This window comes from Saimiri boliviensis, chromosome 16 (assembly GCF_048565385.1).
Source record: "Saimiri boliviensis isolate mSaiBol1 chromosome 16, mSaiBol1.pri, whole genome shotgun sequence".
NCBI classification, from domain to species: Eukaryota; Metazoa; Chordata; class Mammalia; order Primates; family Cebidae; genus Saimiri; species Saimiri boliviensis.
Genome location: NC_133464.1, coordinates 82,553,693 through 82,573,523, shown reverse-complemented (window position 1 = coordinate 82,573,523; position 19,831 = coordinate 82,553,693). Strand labels below are relative to the sequence as shown.

Sequence of the window (19,831 nt, the reverse complement as noted above, 5' to 3'; positions counted from 1 at the left end):
ATTCTTTGTCATTTTTCACTTAATCTCTGATAGGCACTTGAATCACTGTAACATTAGTGTTTTCAATTAAGAAAACATTTTAGAAGGCAAAAAATATTTGACAGAGGTATTTCTGAATGAATGGCCTGAATGAAAATAGCTGATCTCCAGGTCTGAGACAGACAGACAGAGAGAGAGAGAGAGAGAGAGAGTGAGAGAGAGAGAGAGAGAGAGAGAATGTCCTCAAAGCTCTACCATCTAAGCAAGTAGAATAAAAGAAAGATTAAGGTTAAGTGATAAAGAAAGGTGTTCTTTTACATGCATGATTCATTTTTCATAGCAATATTTCAGCTGCCCCTTTTAAACATAAAAGGTGCACAAAACTTCAGCACAAAAGGTGTGGCTTCCTTAGTGACCAGGCCCAGACCCAGACCCAGTCTACCCCGTCCCTTCTCTGGCAGGCCAAAGGGAGTTGACACACTTTCTCGTGAGTTTAAAGCAGGCTACGGCCCTCAGGCTGCATGCGGCCGCCTGAGGCCATTTATCCAGCCCCCTGCCGCACTTCAGGAAGGGGCACCTCTTTCACTGGTGGTCAGTGAGAGGAGCACAGTATGTGGCGGCCCTCCAACGGTCTGAGGGACAGTGAACTGGCCCCCTGTGTAAAAAGTTTGGGGATGCCTGGTTTAAAGCCTCGGTACCCCCCATGAGATTGCTCTGCTTGAAAGCAGTGCCATTGTAAGATCATACAGCTTCTCAGAGGCTTTGGCTGTTCTCTTAAGAGGCAAGAGAAATTGCAAAATTGGAAGTGACCACATTTTTTAAAATCCTAGAAAGTTCATTGAGCCCTTACTGCTGATGCATTATTTACTTAGCAGTAACTCAGTCCAGTAGGGCCAGCAAGTGCCTGGGATGCTTATTTTCCATCCTGATGACTGACAGGGTCAGTCTGATTTGTCTGCCCAGCAACACCTCTCTCCCCAGATTCCCATGAGTTCCCCCACAACTTCCACGAGTGGAAGTCAGCCCCAGACACGGGTGAAGTGCATACTGCATATTTTCATGACGCCAGTCTGATGGACCAGAGGAAGGTCAGACTAAGTGAATGAGAAGCCTCCATTCTGAAATTCACTAAAAAGAAACAAACTTATTCCCTTTAAGCATTTAGACTTAAGCAACTAAAAGCAATCTTGCTGTTTATTAATTTCAACTGCTGACTCACTTGAAAAAATCATTGAGAATATGTATGGTAGGAAACTTGCACTCTTAGCAAAAGACCACTGTGAGTTTGCAGGAAACAGAGACACAGCCCCTGAAAGAAAAAAAGACTAGTCTTGAGTGCTACCACAAGGTAAGGACCAAACAGAAGAGAATGTATTATTCTAAACTCTTTACAGTCTCAACTTTTAGCACTATTCAAACTGTCTCTGGGGTTCAGTCCATTTCTGAACATTTGCCCTGACTTTCATCACCAACTTCATTTTAACCTTCATGGTTTCTTCAGGCAATGCGTCTGAAAGGAACTTAAATCCTCATTCGTCACTTTGGGAGGCCAAGGTAGGAGGTTCTCTAGAGCCCAGGAGTTCAAGACTGCAGTGAGCCATGATGGTGCCACTGCAGTCCAGCCTGAGTGACACAGTGAGACCCTATCTCAAAAAATTAAAAAAAAAAAAAATCAGCATTTGTAAGAAAACAAAGAGAAAATTTGGATTACAGAGCTCGTGAAATTAAAACTGTGTAATCTTAAAGGAATTAGCTCAAGGTAAATTTAATAGGTGAAAAACTTCATTAGTCAAGTTTGTGGGAATGTAATCAGAAATGGAAGGCTGCATGGAAGTGTGTGTTGCAGAGGAAATATGCTAAACCAAAACACACTTGTCTAAATGCTATTTTTGCCGCTTCGGATGTTGATCTTATTCCTAAATCTTAACTTCTCCAGTGGCAGCAAAGATGACAGATGCATAGTTTTCATGCTTTTCATAGACACAATGAGCTAGTTAATTTCTACTTCTACTTTGCAGTCAAAGAGTCTGACTCTGTCCTATAAGCAAGGATACAGAATCTCCTGGACTATCATAAACCAACACTAGAGGTTTAGCTACAGCAGAAAATGTACAGCAGCAAACTATTTTTCTGTCTATAAATGACAGAATTTAGAATATTTCTACAGGGTTCAAATTACCCTTATAGGTTCTGATTTTTATATTTCATGACGGCAAGGAAGGTGCCCTTAAACCAGGCTAAACATTTTTCCTTTATCAGCCAGATTTCTCAAGCTCTTACCAAAACTGAAAAGATCTGAAGTTGCTTCTAATGTTATATTTTTGGAAAACCCATTAGCATTCACTAAATGAAAAATTAACTCATTAAGGTGTATGTTTTTTGCTTTAATCATAGTATTTAATTAGCACGTAGAAAAAGAAGAATTATACAATCTCATGTTAAGAAAAGCAAGCGTTTTCCATCCCTCTGCGTAAAAAGAGTGCCAAAAACATCACAAAGGTGACTCCTGAATAGGGGAAGGGAGGATTCGATTAGGGACTGATGAACTATAGCCTGCTGGCCAGATCCTGCTCACTGCCTGCTTTTGTACAGCACTGGGGCTTACAATGGCTTTTACATTTTGAAGTGTTTCGGGGAAAAAAAATGGAAGATTTTGTGACATGTCGAAATTGTCGAAATTTGAATTTCAGTGCCTATAACGAAGGTTTTATGAGCTTGTAGACTTGCTCATTTGTTTATGTATCTCTATGGCTGCTTTTGTGCGGTGACTGCAGAGCTGAATAGCTGCTAGATGCCACATGGCTGGCAGAACCTAAAATATTTACTCTCAGGATATTTTTTTCTTATTTTTTTGGAGACAGATTTTCACTCTGTCACCCAGGCTGGAATGTAGTAGTGAAATCATAGCGTACTGCAGCCTCAAACTCCAGAGCTTGCAAGTGATTCTCCTGCCTCAACCTCTCAAATCACTGATATTACCAAGTACACCACCACTCCCAGCTAATTTTTGAATTTTTTTCTTTTTTTGTAGAGATGGGGTCTCACTATGTTGCCCAGGCTGGTCTGGAACTCCTGGCCTCCAGCAATCCTCCTGCCTCGGCCTCCCAAAGTGCTGACATTACAGGGTGAGCCACTGAACCCAGCCAGTCTCTGGATTTTTATTAAGAAAACGTTTGCCAATCTTTAGGCTGGGTGATATTTGAGGTCCCTTTTAACTCCAAAGTTCTAGGAATTTTACTTCCTGAGGTAAGCAGGAATTCACCATCAAAGACAAGGTAGAGAAAGTCCATTAGCTTCATAATATGATTCCAAAAAAAAAAACTGTTTCTTTTGTGTTGACAACATTTCCCAGGAAACCTGTAAAATGACACTCACTGACTCGTGGAACATTCACAGAAGTTTCCCAGATATTGATTACTTTGAAAAGTAGGCTCTTGGTTCTAGAAAGCAATATTCACAATTTTTAGAAATCTTATTCTATTAACAGGTTGACCAGACAATCTGAAAAATTACCAAGTATGATGAAAATGAAAAAGAAAATCCAACTCCCCTAAAAATTCACATCATAAAATATTTATTAATAAGTAAAATGATTTTCCCCTGCCTTTGGTTATCAAAAAATGAGTATCTTTGATGATACCAATTGCAAACAATGGTTTTACATTATTCAGTCATGAGACAGATAGACTAGATGATAGATATTTATAGATATAAATGTGTAGAAGACCATACCATACAATAATTTGTTTAATTACAAACCTTGGCTTTGCTAGCAGTTGGAAATTCACTTGCACATCCTTAAAGTTGCCTTTTTTATAAGTAAACAATACACAAATAAATTCACTTGAATTTGATAATTTGTAACACTGGCAATGAATACAGCACCTGTTGAGGCCCGAAAGAGAGAGGGAAAGAGAGAGGAAAACAAGAACCGTGTGGAAGAAGAAAGGCAATACTTCTTTGAAAAGCTTTTCTCCTGACTTAATAATCCCTATTGCCTGAAAAATAAGCCATTTTGATAACAAGAGTTTAAAAACCCTTATGATCTACAAAGTACATCATATCTGTGGGTTAAATTTCATCCCATGTCTCAGGTTATGGCTGAGAAGCTATACTAAGTATCTTTGTAACACATTTCTTTGCATTTTTATAACTAAAACAAGAAAATATTTTATCAGATCTAGGCAGAAATACTGATCTTCATTTATAACTATAGTAATTACTCGCACTCAGGACTATATAGACATGGGGATCTGAAAACCAAACAGAAGGAAATGCCAAACCATAACCACAAGGCAAAATTAAAAGTAACTCAGAGAAGCAGTGGGGGGTAGTTTATGATTTCAACATAAAAAAGAATGCATTACCTCTCAGATGTCACCTTAAAGCCAGAAAATTAAGATATAATCAAGAAGGGATGGTTTTATTACTACACCACCTACTACTTCAAGATTAAAATAATCCCAGAGTTCTGAAATATCTTCATTAGTTAAGTAACTATACAATTTATTTCAGTCTCTTTTTAATGTGGAATATCACTTTGTAGTAAGATCTCTACACAAGGTAAAAAGGGACAAAATAGGCCTGAAAAAGCACAAAAAATACACAAAATATATATATCTTTTTACAATGAAATTAAGGTGTACCTGTGGAATACCGAGACTGGACTGATTTCACAAGGTTTAAACAGGTTTTCTTTTAGAATATTCCTGTAATTTGTGTCTTCCCCCTAATCTTGTATGCATTAAAAAAAAAAAAAAAAAAAAAAAGGGCTCAGGCCAGGTGCGGTGGCTCATGCCTGTAATCCCAGCACTTCGGGAGGCCAAGGCAGGCAGATTGCTTGAGGTCAGGAGTATGAGACCAGCCTGGCCAACATTGTGAAATTCCATCTCTACAAAAAATACAAACATTAGTCAGGTGTGGTGGCAGGCACCTGTAATCCCAGCTACTTGGGAGCCTGACACAGGAGAATCGCTTGAATCTGGGAGGCTAAGGTTGCAGTGAGCCGAGATTGCACCACTGTGCTCCAGACCAGGCAACAGAGCAAGACCCTGTCTTTAAAAAACAACAAAAAAAAAAGGCCCAGGTAAAAGGGAGATAACAGGTATTTTGATCTTGTGCAGTCAACAAAAAAGAAATAATAATAATAACAACAAAATAAAAAACCCTTAATTTATCAGCTTATAAAATTATTTTGCCAACCATACCTCAAGGGCACTTAGGACTCAAGCATTTGTTACACACCCATCAGCAACATCACTGGCCAGCTGAGGCTGGTTTTCCATGATAAATCAATGACACCCTGGATGAAACATCCAGAAATGCTAATTCGGGGATATTTTAATACAGTTTGGGGACAAATGAGGCCATCCAAAGGAATCGTGCCATAAACACCACCGACATGTGCAGACTTCCACCTCGAGAATCCACCCCTGCCTTCCTCTCCATCCAGTAAAGGAACCCGCCAGTGATGCTCGGTTATACAGTCACCGCTGGGTACATCTTCTGTTCACTGTTGGTGTGGGGGAAGGGGGACTGAATCTGCCTGTAGCCAGGCTGCAGCCCGTCCATGAAAGGGGGCACAGCTGTCATGGGCACAGAGTCATGCTGCACTGTGTACCCCACGTATGGGGGATGTAGATACTGTCCTTGATGTGGCACAATCTGGGTGGCCTGCTGACAGTTCAGCACAGAGAAATTTGTGGGCATGTTGACATACACGTTGTTCATGGTCCCCTCTGGCAAGCAACAGTTGGTCTGTGACCTTGTCGGGGGTGCCCGGGCCCCCGAGTTGGCGCTGGAGCTGGAACTGGCGGCTGTGCTGGACTGGCGTGAGGACGACCCCCGGGAGGTGCTGGCGCTGGGGATCATGGGGATGGTCTCCATCAAGCGGTTACCCCCCGGGGCTCGGCTCTGCTGGGGATCCTGCTTAGGCCGGAGACATCTGCAGCAACAGGCTGCCACCAGGGACCCCAAGATGATAAAGGCGACAAACACAGAGCCAACGATGAGGAACGGCACGTAGATGGGCACTGAAGCAAAAGACAGAAACACAACATTATGATTTACTCCAGGAACGCAGTACGAATTGCCGACTGGCAGTGGCAATGAATGAATGATCAACACTGATAGCCAGAGCAGAAGGACCTACCCTGGGCTAATTTGTTCACATTTTAGGAGCCCATAAGGTACACCATCCTTAATCAAGTGCTTAGAAAGCTCCTAAGACCCTATAGCCATGGCAGGTCAGCCCCTAGAAGCAAACTGTTAATATTTAGTTCGACTCATCAACTGCAAGGCTGACTGAAGCAGATATCCAACTTGGCAAAAATATGGGCTTCATAGGTTAAGATGATTAGGGTTCTAAATTTCCTGTCACAATCAAACTGTCCAAACTTAAGTCTGCCCTACCTTATAGTTGTAGGATCTTCGTAGTAATAATGACTTTAATTTATTTAAAAGTCTTTTTTCCCCAGAAAGTTATTTAAGCTCCTTGCAAATTTCTTTTTACCATTCTTTAGCAAGTTCTTTTTTCATAGGCAGTTAAGTTAAAAATTCAGGCCAGACTCTTAAGTCACTACCATTTTCAAAAGGCATCTGTAAGGCACAAGAGGGTCAAGGAGGGATTTTAAAAAGACCTTCCTCACTCTTGCCTAGCAAAAGCCAGGGTCCTTGGGTGGCACTGGGTTCAGGTGACAGGGTCTGTGTGGAAGTGGAGGGAAGTTATTCCAAGCATTGGGCCATCCTGAAACAATGTCCTAAGAGCAAACATCAGGAACAACAAGACGTGTGTTCCAGGAAGAAGAGTCACCCACAGCAAGCCAAGAAGGCAAGAGTGCACAGAGCATAAAACAATGGCCACCATACTTTACACGGGAGGCTGACTTGAAAATACAAAACCATAAAAAATAAAAACAAAAACCTTTTGCTAAAACCACTAGCAAACTCCATTTTAAGATTAGTTTCTGGTGGGGTGCCAGGGCTCACACCTGTTATCCCATCACTCTGGGAGGCCAAGGAGGCTGGATCAACTGAGGTCAGGAGTTCAAGACCAGCCTAGCCAACATGGTGAAACCCCATCTCTACTAAAAACACAAAAGTTAGCTGGATATGGTGGCACGTGCCTGTAATCCCAGCTATTCTGGAAGTTGAGGCAGGAGAATCACTTGAACCTGGGAGTTGGAGGCTGCAGTCAGCTGAGACTGTGCCACTACACTCCAGCCTGGGTGACAGAGTGAGATTCCATCTCAAATAGATAAATAAATAAAAATTTGTCTCTAAAAAAAAAAAAAATCTTTTAGGAGCCATAAAGATGGCATTCCAAGGCTTTAGAAACTAGACACAGGTTGATAGGGGCAGAATCGGGTGGGAAGTGCCTGCAGAATGCCTCTGAGCCGCTTTCGTGGAATTCTACCCTGTGTTACCGAGAGCCTGCGTTTTCTGATGTGTTCTTGCCCGATCCCCCTGCCTACACTTTCAGAAATACATGAGGATAGGGACGGATTGGGTCTTATTGGTCTGGGCAAAGCTCAGTGCCAACACAGAGTCAGGTGGGGCAGCATTTTAGGAAGGAGCCCACGCCTTTTAGGTCAGCTCTGCGGGGCTTTCTAATTATGCTCCTTTTGACTGTTCTTGTATTCCTGGAGTCAGTGTTTTAAAAACATAATACCAGGTGGAATTACGGAGAAATAATGCCTTATAAGTAAAACAATACTTTTATAGCTATTTAACCAAAGGCTGACTATGGAAGATTTCTTGAAGTTTCAATGCTGAACAGAGCAATTTCTATATATAGTGCCCCTTTAGCAGGTATAAACACTTGCTACAGTGTCTGCAGCACAGCTGGTGCCCGGCAGTAGAACTGCTCTAATTACACTATCACTTCAGGCTAACTATGGATCGCTGGAGAAGTGGATGCAGGGCTTTTTCCTCGGTGTGTTATAAATATTTCATTCTCTAAGACACCAGCCCTAAATATGTTATCAATAAATAAATAATAGTAAAACAGGGGAAAAAATTACTCCAATCATAGCAGAAACTAGCTGAAACCAGCCCTCAGTCCACATAATGAGTTTTGGGGAGAAATAACTGTTCTCTTTCCAGGATTTTTAATTGGAAGTGTAAATAACTACACAGGGGTAAGGAATGCAGCGCTATTATAAGCCCCCCGGCCGGCTTAATTAGGCATGTTGTCCTTCACTGCAGAAGAAAAATGAAAGAAATATAACTTTTAGGGAAAAAAAAGTTTAAAAGTAGCATGAAGAAGACACCCACGCACAACACAAGGCGTCATGAGAGGTCTGTATCCCGACTAGTCCAAAGCCATCCCAACTTTCTGGAGACCGTTAATGAGCCCAATTTAGCAGACATCTCACTGTAGCGGCTCGGGCTCTGGCTGGCTTCTCTAGGCTTTCTTCCATGGCCACACAGTCTGCGAAGCTGAGCTTGCGTTTTAAGACTGCACTGGTCTGGAATTACGTTCTCTTCAGATTCAAGACAGCAGAACAATAGGAGTACCATGCTAATAAAATGCTTGACTGCAAAAGGTAACAGCACTGAAAAGAGCTGTCTCTCACCAGGTCCTGGGAGTCAGTTCTGTAAACACAAACCACGCTGTGCCAAAGCTCGGGCAGCCCAAACCCAGCACAACCGGCCCACAAAAAGAAGGAGCCGCCCCCTCGGGGGCACGTTTGCCATTCTACACCTCCCCTTCCCCGAACTAAATACACACACACATAGGCACACGCACAAACGCGCGCGCGCGCACACACGGAGTGGCTGGTGTAGACACCCCAGGGAGGCATTCCGGAAGGTTTCTGGAGAGTGGAGAAGTGCAACCTACCAAATTCTTTCACAGGTTTACTTCCCAACTCTGGCTTTGGCAATTTGAAACAAAACAAAACAAAATCCCAAAGCCGCGAAGAGCAAGGCTGGGCACTGCTCCGATGTTACACCAAGTCTGACGGGGTAGGAAAACAGTCCAGAAACCCCAGAGGGGCCGCCGCGTGGAGAAGGTGGGAATCCGCGGCGTCTGGCACAGGGCAGCAGCCCGGGGAAAGCCCGAAGGAGCTGCCTTTCTTTCGGGGAGCCTTCAGGGAAGCACCCCTGGCAGGCCCTCACGGGCGGGGGCGCATCCTCGCTGTCCCCTCCGGTACCTCTAAGACATTAAGCCCTACGGAGACAGGAGACGCCAGAGGGGCCCGGAGGACCCGCGTCGAAGGACTATGGGGGCTGACTGTGATCCACGCTACTTTAAAGTGTGATTTTCTTCGGAAAATTCACTGTAAGTCACCCTTTGGCTGGTAGATGGAGAAACTGAGGCCCGTAGGGTGAATTAGTGACCCACTTCGACCAAGTAATAAGCCAGAATGCAGACTACCTCCTGATCCTAGGCCCTTTCCTGAATCTCGCCCCCGCGAAGCTCCCAGGTCCCTGACGTCCAGGCCACGCCAACCGTCCTCCCCTTTCGCGCTGGACCCCGGCCGCGCTACCTGCCGAGCCGTCGGGGCCGTCTTTGTCCGCCCGACCAGGCTCTCCGGCGCCCTGCTGGCGGTCGTTGTCGCAGCCGCCCTGGTCCAGGCGCGCCTCGGCGCTGGAGCAGCAGTAGCGCAACGTGCAGCTGCCGCAGCAGATGGTGGCGTCGCCGCCGTCGAAGCGCTCGGGACACTGGAAGCCGATACGCCAGACGCCCTGCGCGTCCAGCCAGCCGTGGCAGTACTCGCCGCTGGCCCGCGCCCCCGCCGCCAGCAGCGCGGCCAGCAGCAGCTGTAGGAGCGAAGCGGCGTTCCGGGAGGAGGCGACGGCCGAGCGGCGTCCGCCCCACATGGCACCACCCTGGGCGCGGGCGGCGCGTCTCCAGAGGGCGCAGGGCGGTCTCCGAAAAGTCGTGGCCCCGGCGACCCCCGGGCCTCGTCGCTGCCTGTCCCGCGGCGCTTTCCGCGCGGGCTGCTCCCCTCTGCCGCGGCGTCCAGGGGGCGACGACGCCGGGCTCTAGGTGTCCAGGAGCTCCTAAGCCATCCCCCTCCTCAGCCGGCGGCTCGGTCCCCCGAGGAGCGGCCTTTCGAGTTGCACTCGCTGAGGGAAGTCTCCGGATGCAGTCAGAAGGCCCGCGGGGCTGTCGTCCCGAAGCCCCTGGAGGCTTCACTGGCACCCGGACCCTCTCTGTGCATCCCCGAAGGGGCGCTCACTCGAGCCGGAGGACCGCTGGGCGCGCCGCCGCGGACTGGAGCCGGGCTCTGCCGCAGGCTTTCAGCCTCGGGGTCCCGCGCGCGAATCGGGGCCCGTCTCCCCTCCTTTATTCCCTCCTCGGGCGGGTAGAAGGGGCGAAGGCAGGCAGCGCGCGCAAGGCTCCGGGCAGCAAGTGCGGCAGCCGGCCGCGCTCAGCTCTGAACTCGGTCCGCATGGCTCCGGCCGCGCCGCCCGGGCAGCCCTCGGGGGTGCAGCCCCGATGCTCCGCTCTGCGGGGCCGACGTCCAATCGCCCCAGCAGGTCGCCGAGGGAGCGCTCCCGACCCCAGGAGTGTCCAGGACGCACGCGAGGGTCCGGCGCGCCCCCAGCCGCAGTCCCGGGAGCCTGTCCGGCTGGCGGCGGCCGCGGCTGCTGCCGGGCGCGGATCCAGGCGGGCGGCTGGTCCCGGCTCCCCTTCTCCGCCTCTCCGGCTGCAGCGCGGTCCCACAGGCGCCCGGCAGCCGCCCGGTCGCTCCTTCGCCCTCGGGAGGTGCGCACGGATGGGAGCCTCCCACGGAAGTTTCGTTCCTCCGGGCTACGGGAGAAGCCGAGCGCCGCAGCCGCCCGCAAGTCCCCCTCGCCCGGCGCCAGGCAGCTCGAACTCCGCTCGCCGCCGCCGCGCGGAGCTGAGGTTTTATAGAGGCGGGGGGGCTTCCCCGCGCGCATGCGCGCCATGCAGCTCCCTTCCGCCCCCAGGACGCCCGCGGGCGCCAGGCAGCCCCCCCACTTTCAGACCCCGGGCGAGGAGAAAGGTGTGGCCGCGGGCGGGGTCTGTCTGCTGGAATCGGCGCGGGAGGAAACACAACCTAAGCCAGTCCCGGCCTCGCGAACACAGATAACCACAGTAATAGTGGAAGAAACTCAACTTGCTTTGTGAAGATCTTTGGCATTCAACATTCGGTTCGATTCTGCAAACTTGTCAAGGGACTATGATTACTTTCCACTCGACAGATCATGAAATCGCCGCTCAGATGAACTCTCTCGGCTCCCAGCAGCTGATGTCCTGGCCACGGTAGTTCCCAGGCCCGCTGCAGGAAGAGCTCGGATGTTTGCGGCGGTGCTCGTGGGCTGGAGGCCTCCACCACAAGGTGGAACCGAGAGAGTTCAGCAAAGATGTCACACATTCGGCCACGGTCTGGATGATCTGTGTCCCTTTTTCTTTCCATATTTGGGTGTGGTGATTTATCGGATTCCAGCAGGAAAGTGCCTCCGTCCAACATGTGGCCTTAGTGGTTTGGACAGCTGCAGTCAGGAAGAAAACAAGGTTCAGACAGACCAGAAATTCAGCTTTGATGAAGGAGAAATTAATAGCTTCTCTCTTGCAGAAGCTGGAACAACAGGTGCTGATGTTATTAAAGCAGCGGTGATTATTTTTAAAGGAACGGATGCCCCTTCCCTTCCCACACCGTCTGGGAGTCAGCAGACCTGAATTCGAGACCCAGCTCTGCTAGCAGAGAATCACTGCGTTTTTCTGGTCTCAGTTTCTTAAAGTGGAGCACAGGATGTGATGACCGCTAAGGTCCCTACCAAGTCCATGACTTCAGAACACAAGCAATTTTATTTACAGCAAAGACACTCAGCTTCAAGCAGCCATTCGGCGCTCGTGTATGCCTGGTTAATGTGGAGATTCAGACATTGTTGATTATTCTTCCACTTGTCCCAACAATGTCAAATCCAAGGAAAAAACCCTTTATGTCCCTGCTCCCCAACACACACCTTATTCTTTTCACTAAGCCTCTCTCCAAGCATTGCACTTTGTTTCTTGCAGTTTTTTGGTTGTGTGTCATTTTAACTACACAAAATTATATATTTTAAATGCACTATTCACCAAGAAGCCAGACATCATGACTATTTCCTTCAAATAGAGCCTATAAGTCTCCAGGATAAAATACAGAAATCAGACAAAAAGACAAAGAACTGAATAAGCAAAGAGATTGCAAGTATGACCAAAGCTCTTACCCGGGGTGAACAGCATCAGTTTAAGCACATAATCTGGGGTTAGGGTGGGGAGAGAGGTCAGAAAAGTCATCAGAGGAATAACACTTAAAATGAGACCAGAAGCAGCCAAGGGAAGACTCAGTTTTTCAGACTGAGTCTTCTCATTCTGAAACAGAAGACACCATTAGCCAACATTTATTAAGAGCGTACTATGTGCCAGGCCTCATGCTAAGAATTTCACGTACATGGATGGTTTCATTTAATCCTCACAGCAGTCCTATAAATAAGACAGCATTACTATCCTCATTTTACTGGTAAGGATACTTACTTGATTCCTAAAGACAGTGTCAGTTTGCATGTGCTGTACCCAATTCTTTCTGACTCCAAAGCCCACCCACCGCACTGCTGGTCACCACAGCCTCCACTACAGAAAGCCCAGGATTGATTAACTGGGACTTCTGTACACAGCATGAGATGGTTAGGTGTCATTTCCCTATGGCAGCACGAATTGATTTGGGTGGTGTTCACAGGGTGAATACTTTCAATTTTTGCTGTTTGGAAAAACAATTAATGCAGGAGCATTGTACTTATTGTACTATTTAGAATTGTATTATTTCAAACAGTACCTATAATCCGTAACCTCCTTCCACAATCCATTTATCCTCTTCACCAAAACATGCACAATTTGTCAGAGTTTATTTATGAAGAAAAAAATTAACTTTTCATATTGGAATTGATTTGGTGACCGGATAGTGCCACCTTTAAAACGCAATGTTTTTCCCAAATAGTATACAATTTAATCTGTAACCGGTAAACTTAGAAGTATGGTGCTCTGAGCAAATTCGTGTTTCTTTTCTTTTTAATTACTGTGTTTCCTTTATTCCTTAAAAGTTAAGGAGAGGCCCTTTCATAGTTACTTTACGTAGTGGTTGATTGTCTTCAATGCTGAAAGATCCTTTATGTTACTTTGTCTCTTTTGTTTTATTGTTTCTTTGTGTATCTGGAGTGTTTTACTGAAATTGTATAACTTGCCAAGTATTTAGTGAGTTTCTGCATGGGAGGTGCCACTGGGAGATATTAAAATGGTCTTGTTCCTTCCATGGGAAATAAAAAGAAATTCCTTCATTGTTCTTAACAGACAACCAAAACCATTTTACTTATTTCTTCTGAGAAACTATAACTAGTAATTATAACATATACGTAGTAGTAGCAATAATTTATTACAATCAAAATGAAATGTCAGGCAGTCTGCCAAAATATATTGAAAAATATATGAAAGAGTGCTGCCCCCTTTTTAAAAAGTTGAGTTCTATAAAAACTAACTGAAAAAGTATATTTTCAAGTTATTTTGCCTTTCAGTATGTGCTTGCCCGTGTATATATGAATAAAATCCAATTGATTTAAAAGTAAACTTCTAACATATCTTCACTAGTACAAATAGCAAGTCGTATAACTAAAGAAATGATTACTTATAACTCTACTAACTGGAGTTGATACAAATCAGATGGAGGTAATCATATTTCATTTGGCTGGCAGTTCTAAAAGCTGCAAGATCTACAGTGTTTTTCTGCAAGTTTCAGCAAGACCAGAAGGTTCTTACCATCTGCACATCCACCAGTAGTGTGTTTAGGAAGAATGGTTTTCACCAGGTTCATTCTTTTTTCCCCCTCTTTTCTCTCATAAATAGAAATAGTACTGAAAATTGACATTTGGTTTACCAAGAGTTCTTTTAAGTTAAAGTGTTTTTGTTAAAACCCAAACAAATTTGTTAATTTACACTTATTTTAATTTTGTCTTATGATTACCTAGCCTCATCTAAAAACAAAAATGTTCACAAATTTATTTTAAAAATTTTTTCTTGCTTTAAAATTTTTAATTTTTTACTCTTTTTATTTTTCTTTTTATTGACATACTGACTTCCAGAAAAGTAATTTCCGTATTTTCAATTACATTTATTCTCATTTGTTATTATAAACTATTGACATGGTTCTTGCTCATCCCTACTCCTTACCGCATTGTTTCACCAACCCCCTTTTAGTTTTGATTTTGATGTTTACTGTGGATCTATTTTCTTCTTGAAGATACGGAGTTTCATGGAGGGCTTATTTCACTAATACGCTCATATCTAAAAGAATGGCAGAAACAAAATCAACATGTGCAAAGATTTGCAAATCATATATATGAAAAGAATCTAGTATCCAGCATGTAAAAGAACGCATAACCCAGAACAAAAAGATAACCCAACAATAACAGAAAGTGGCTTGAATAAACATTCTCCAGATAAGATCTACGAAAGGCCAATAAGCACATGAAAACACCTTCAACAGCATTAGTCATTAGAGAAATGCAAATCAAAACCACAAGATACCACCTGACTTTCACTAGGATGGCAATAATAGTAATGACAATGATAACGGGCAATAGCGTTGGTGAGGACGTGGGGAAACTGGATCCCTTGAACGCTGTTGTTGATGGGGATTTAAAATGGTTCAGCCACTGTGCAAAACAGCTGACAATTCCTCAAAAAGTCAGAGATAGAATAACCATAGGACCCTGAAGTTCCACTCCTAGGTATCCCCAAAGAGATGGAAGCACATGTAGATACAAAAACTTCTATATAAATGTTCATGGCAGCACTATTTACAGTAGCCATAGGGTGGAAATAACTAAAATGTCTGCTAACTAATGAATGGATATACAAAAGTAAACGTCTGACATATCTTCGTTACTACAAATAGCAAGTCACATAACTAAATAAATGATTACTCATAAACTTATTAACTGGAATTGATACAAATCAGATGGAGGTATTCTGTTATAGTCACACAATTGGACGAATTGTATGTTATGTTCATACAACTGGATGAATTGTATGTTATAGCCATACAATTGGAATATTATTTTGACATAAAAAGAAATGAAGCATGAATACATGCTGCAACACAGATGAACTTTGAAAACACTGGGCAAGTGAAAGAAGCCAGACACAAAAGGTACATATTGTATGAGCCCAAATATATGAAATGTCCAGAACAGGCAAATCCATTGAGACAGAAAGCAGATCGGAGCCGGGTGTGGTGGCTCACACCTGTCATCCTAACGCTTTGTGGGGGCTGAGGCAGGTGGATCACTTAAGCTCAGGAGTTTAAGACTGTCCTGGGTAACATAGTGAAACCCCGTTTCTACAACTTTTTTTTTCAAAGTAGATCAGTGCGTGCCAGGGGCTGGGAGGAAGAAGGGGAAGTGACTGCTTAATGGGTACAGGGTTTCCATTTGGCTTGAAAATGTTCTGGAACCAGACAGTGGTGATGGTTGCACACATTGCGAATGTAGAAAATGTCACTAATGGTATTTTTATGTTGTGTGTATTTTACCATAATAAAAAAGAATCTTAAATAAACAAATAAATAAATCCTACAGCTGTGAAAGTAGTTATCTGCCCATGACGTCACTTGAAGGTTCTGAAGCAGGTGCACCAATTTTGAGAGCCTCTATTCTTTTAGCAGTGAATGGCCCAGAAAGAGAATCATTTCAGAAATCTGAAACACAGCCAGATACCTCTGAGCATAATTCCAAGTCCCTAAGCTAAATGTTGCAAACCCTGTTACAGACTGAATTGTATATCCCCAAAATTCATATGTTAAAGCCCTAATCCCCACTGTGACTTTATTAGGGAATAGAGCCTCTAAGGAGGTAATTAAGGTTAAATCAGTGGGGTCCTAATCCAATAGGACTGGTGTCCTGATGAGAAGAAGAGACACCAGCCACGTGCTGGCACAGAGCAAAGGTGTTGTCCTCACACGGTGAGAAGGCAGCTGTCTGCAAGCCAAGGAGAGAGGTCTCAGGAGAAACCCAAACTTACAGGCAACTTGATCTTAAACTTCCAGCCTCCGGAACTGTGAGAAATAAATGTCTGCTCTTTAAGCACCAGTCTGGGGCATTTTACTGTGGCAGCTCAAGTTGACCAAAAGACCCTCCCTCCCCTTTCTCCTCTCCACCAACATCAGGAATACCATGAGATGCAAGCATGAGGTCTTCCTTCACCGTGATCCTCAAATGTGAGGCAGCTCGGGCCTTAGCTCTACCTATGGATCATACAGGGATGACTCGAAGTGACAGGAGCTGTGCCCTAGAAACAGTCTGAGAAAACTAGATCCCAGTCTAGAATAAGAGACAGTGAATTTGTGCTGATTTGAAATGGTAGGAGAATGGAGTGAGGCCAACCGGCTGCTATGAATATTATATATACCCGGGTTCAATTTCCTCCAAAACATTTTATTCTTGTCTCTGTGAAATTAGGATTTCTCTTATTCCCTTGTCTCTTCTTCAAGACAATCAACTCCTTGAAGGCAGAAACTAAACTTTGCTCTTTGTTTTTTGCTGTTGTTTGTTTGATTGGGACAAGATCTCACTGTCACACAGGCTGGAGTGCAGTGATGCAACCACGGTTCACTGCAGTCTCGACCTTCTGGGCTCAAGAGATCCTCCTGCCTCAGCCTCAGCTTGGACTACAGGTGTGTGACACCATGCCTGGCTAATTTTTTATTTTAGTAGGGATGGAATCTTGCTTTGTTGCTCAGGCCACTCTTGAACTCCTAGGGTCAAGCGATCCTCCTGTCATGGCCTCCCAAAGTGCTGGGATTAGAGACATGAGTCACTGCACCCAACCCTTGCTTATCTCTGAGTCCTCAGAGTGCTGGACATAGAGTAGGCTCAGTTTATCCATTCAATAAATATTTATTGAACACGTACTATATACCAGACACGAAAATCCTCGGTATTGACTTATTAGTTTCAAGGAACTTGAAATCAGTGAAATTACCTAAATGTGAAAACCACTCTGGGTACTGTAGAGCAGCTTCAATATAGGTATCTGATAAGACTAGGTTGAAAAAAAAATAACTGATGCTTTGTTGTACCTAGTAGCTCACGTCTGTAATCCCAGAGTTTGGGGAGGCCAAGGTGGAGGAAATCACTTGAGCTCAGGAACCAGCCTGGCCAATATGGTGACACCCTGTCTCTACTAAAAATACAAAAAGTAGCCAGGTGCGGTGGTGCGTGCCTGTAACCCCAACACTACTAGGGAGGCTGAGGGATGAGAATCACCTGAATCCAGGAGGTTGCAGTGAGCTGAAATTGTGCCACTGTTCTCCAGCCTGGGCAGCAGAGCTAGATTCCATCCCAAAAATAAATAAATGAATAAAAATAACTGATGCGTGGGAAGAAATCCTTAGACAGTAGTTTCGGAGGAAAAGGTGATTCCTAGTACATCGCCTCCCAGGGCCCCGCCCCCACAGAGCTACGTTGGAGGCTTAAAGTAAGAGTTTTGCTATGAAAGAAGAAGCAAAAAAGGAGTAAGTTGTTTCCTCTCCATTCACATGAGAAAGAAAAATGTAAGCTATCCTCAGACTGGCCGCAGGAGGCTGCAGCTCTGTGCTGTCATTGGCCGTCTCCACTCGGATTGCAGCTGCCTCATGCTCAGTACTGATGGAAATGGCAGTGCCAGTGCCCTCAGCAGGCACTAGGTGTATCTCCCGGACTTCTGCTCTCAGCACAGAAGGCAGGGCTGAGAGCTAGAAGGGGGACGAGGAAACCGCCAACTTCCTGGTTACAGGAATATGAGTTCGAGAAGCACCCAGAGACACTTTTCAGGGATTCCCACAGTGGAGAAACATTTCTGCGTGGGATGGAGCAAGAGGAGGTAGAGAAATGTTTTCCATGAAATTATGTCGTTTTACATTCAGGCTGAGAAACTAGATTGCTTGACTATAATTTCACATTTTTAGCTAAAATAATTCAAAAGGCATTTTTGGATTCTAGTTTCCTTGAGATTTCTCATTATTAAAATCATTGTTTTTATATGTTCAGGTCATAGGGAAAAAAGTCCCATTGATCCTGAGTGTTTAGATTTGGTTACAAATAGGAACTCCCTTTATCAAAGCAGCCTTAGCAGTCTCCTGGTAAGAACATAAAAAGATAAAAGATCATTGTGCAGATTATTTTAACAGAAGCAGAATGATGGCCTTCACAGCACAGCCTCACAGTGGTCGTAATTATCCCTGTCCAAATACGTTCACTTTTTCAAACCAAGCCCTCCCTTGTTCTACGGTTTCTACCCCATTTTTGTACCCTTTGGATTAGTGAAAGATTTTCTTTGGCTTTTGGAAGAAGTCAGCCTCGCAGGAAACAACTGAATTAAACTTCATGTTTGTTTAAAGAGTCCTTGGATAGTACCCCACCTCTGCCTTTCCTCAAAATGTCTCCGATGAAAGAATAAAGAGAGAATGTTCTGCATTGTGTAATATTCAAATGAGCAGGAAAAAGTTTAATGAGTTCCATATTCTGAAAATGTGATCGTCCCAATAACACCTTAAGACTTGTTAAGTATTTCAGACCATTTTGCAGCTTTACAGCATTCAGTGTGCTCTGGCTTCATATTGTTAATTCATAGATAATGTAACAGTTATCTGGGGAATCTCCAACTAACTAGCCTTCATTACCAAATTAGAAGGAAGGGGTTTTTTTCTTTTTTAATGTTTTTATGTTAGAAAATATACTTGAACAGATGAAGTTCAATCAGCTAATAGCCACAATTTATTGAGCATCTGGTATGTGCCACGCAGTGTGCTAAATTTTTTGCGTCATTATAGTGTCTTATCTAATAAATACATTATCAAGCAAGCTACGTAAAAAAAGGGGGGTTCACTTCATCCACTTTTCTAAAATTTCCTAAGTTAAAAGGAAATTTCCAGCCTATGCAGAATGTCATCCAAGTATTTTAACACAAAACCTTTTCCAGTTTTTATTTTCAATGAACTGTTTTCTAAAGTTACACAAATCAGATGTGACGTCTTATCAGAAAAAAATCCACAAAGCACTGGCATTCTTAATTTCTATTACTAATTTCCTTTTTGTGCACAGCAGTTTTGTTTTATTAGGTGTACATATTACTTTATTCCTGGAAGTGGAACAATTTATTTTGGAGACATGAGGCCCAGAAGAAAATATTAGAAAAATGGGAAGCAGAAAAGTATAGCAAAGTTTAAGATGATGATTATTAAGCACAAAGAAAGTAACGAGGGAGGTTGCTCAGAAACTATCTTTAACAATGTGAAGGAATATTTTAGGAGGGCCCTGAGTGCAGAGAAGACAGTCCAGAGGAAGTGGAGTTGAGTTACAGAAAAGAGATATTTAAAGAACGCTCTCTAACCAACAAAGACACGGAAGCAGTCATGCAGATGACTTGAGAGGTCAGGAGATCCTCCAACCCCTCTGTTCCTTAAAGACTCGTGAAATCATGTTTAGAAGGAGAGAGGGAGTCTTAGGATACAACTATGCCAGTGAACAGGGCCAGCACTGGTTAAAATCCTAGAGACTTCTTACTAGAATTTCCTGAAACTTACTATACAGTGGAATATTTTTAGGCTTGTCGTAAAGAAAACAGCAAACATGGCTGATGTTTGTTCTTTGACTGCGGTCAAGCTTCCTGACTTCCTCAAATAAAGATGATGATGATGATGATGATGATGATGATGATGATGATTAGAGACAGAATCTTACTGTCACCCAGGCTGGAGTGCAGTGGTATGGTCTCGGCTCACTGCAACCTCTGCCTCCCAGGTTCAAACAATTCTCCTGCCTCAGCCTCTCGAGTAGTTGGGTTTACAGGCACACGCCACCACACCTG

The 19,831-nt window shown here is 44.3% G+C and overlaps 1 protein-coding gene across 1 annotated transcript; it reads right to left on the bottom strand.

Annotated features, from left to right (window-relative positions):
* Nucleotides 1-4,702: 4,702 nt before the first annotated feature.
* Nucleotides 4,703-10,811, bottom strand: SHISA2 (shisa family member 2). The gene is made up of 2 exons (XM_003919737.4): nt 9,471-10,811; nt 4,703-6,011 (listed from the first exon to the last, which is right to left on the bottom strand). Exons 1-2 carry the CDS (start codon nt 9,802-9,804, stop codon nt 5,458-5,460), a joined length of 888 nt encoding a protein of 295 aa, XP_003919786.1. The 5' UTR covers nt 9,805-10,811; the 3' UTR covers nt 4,703-5,457.
* Between the last annotated feature and the right edge of the window lie 9,020 nt (nt 10,812-19,831).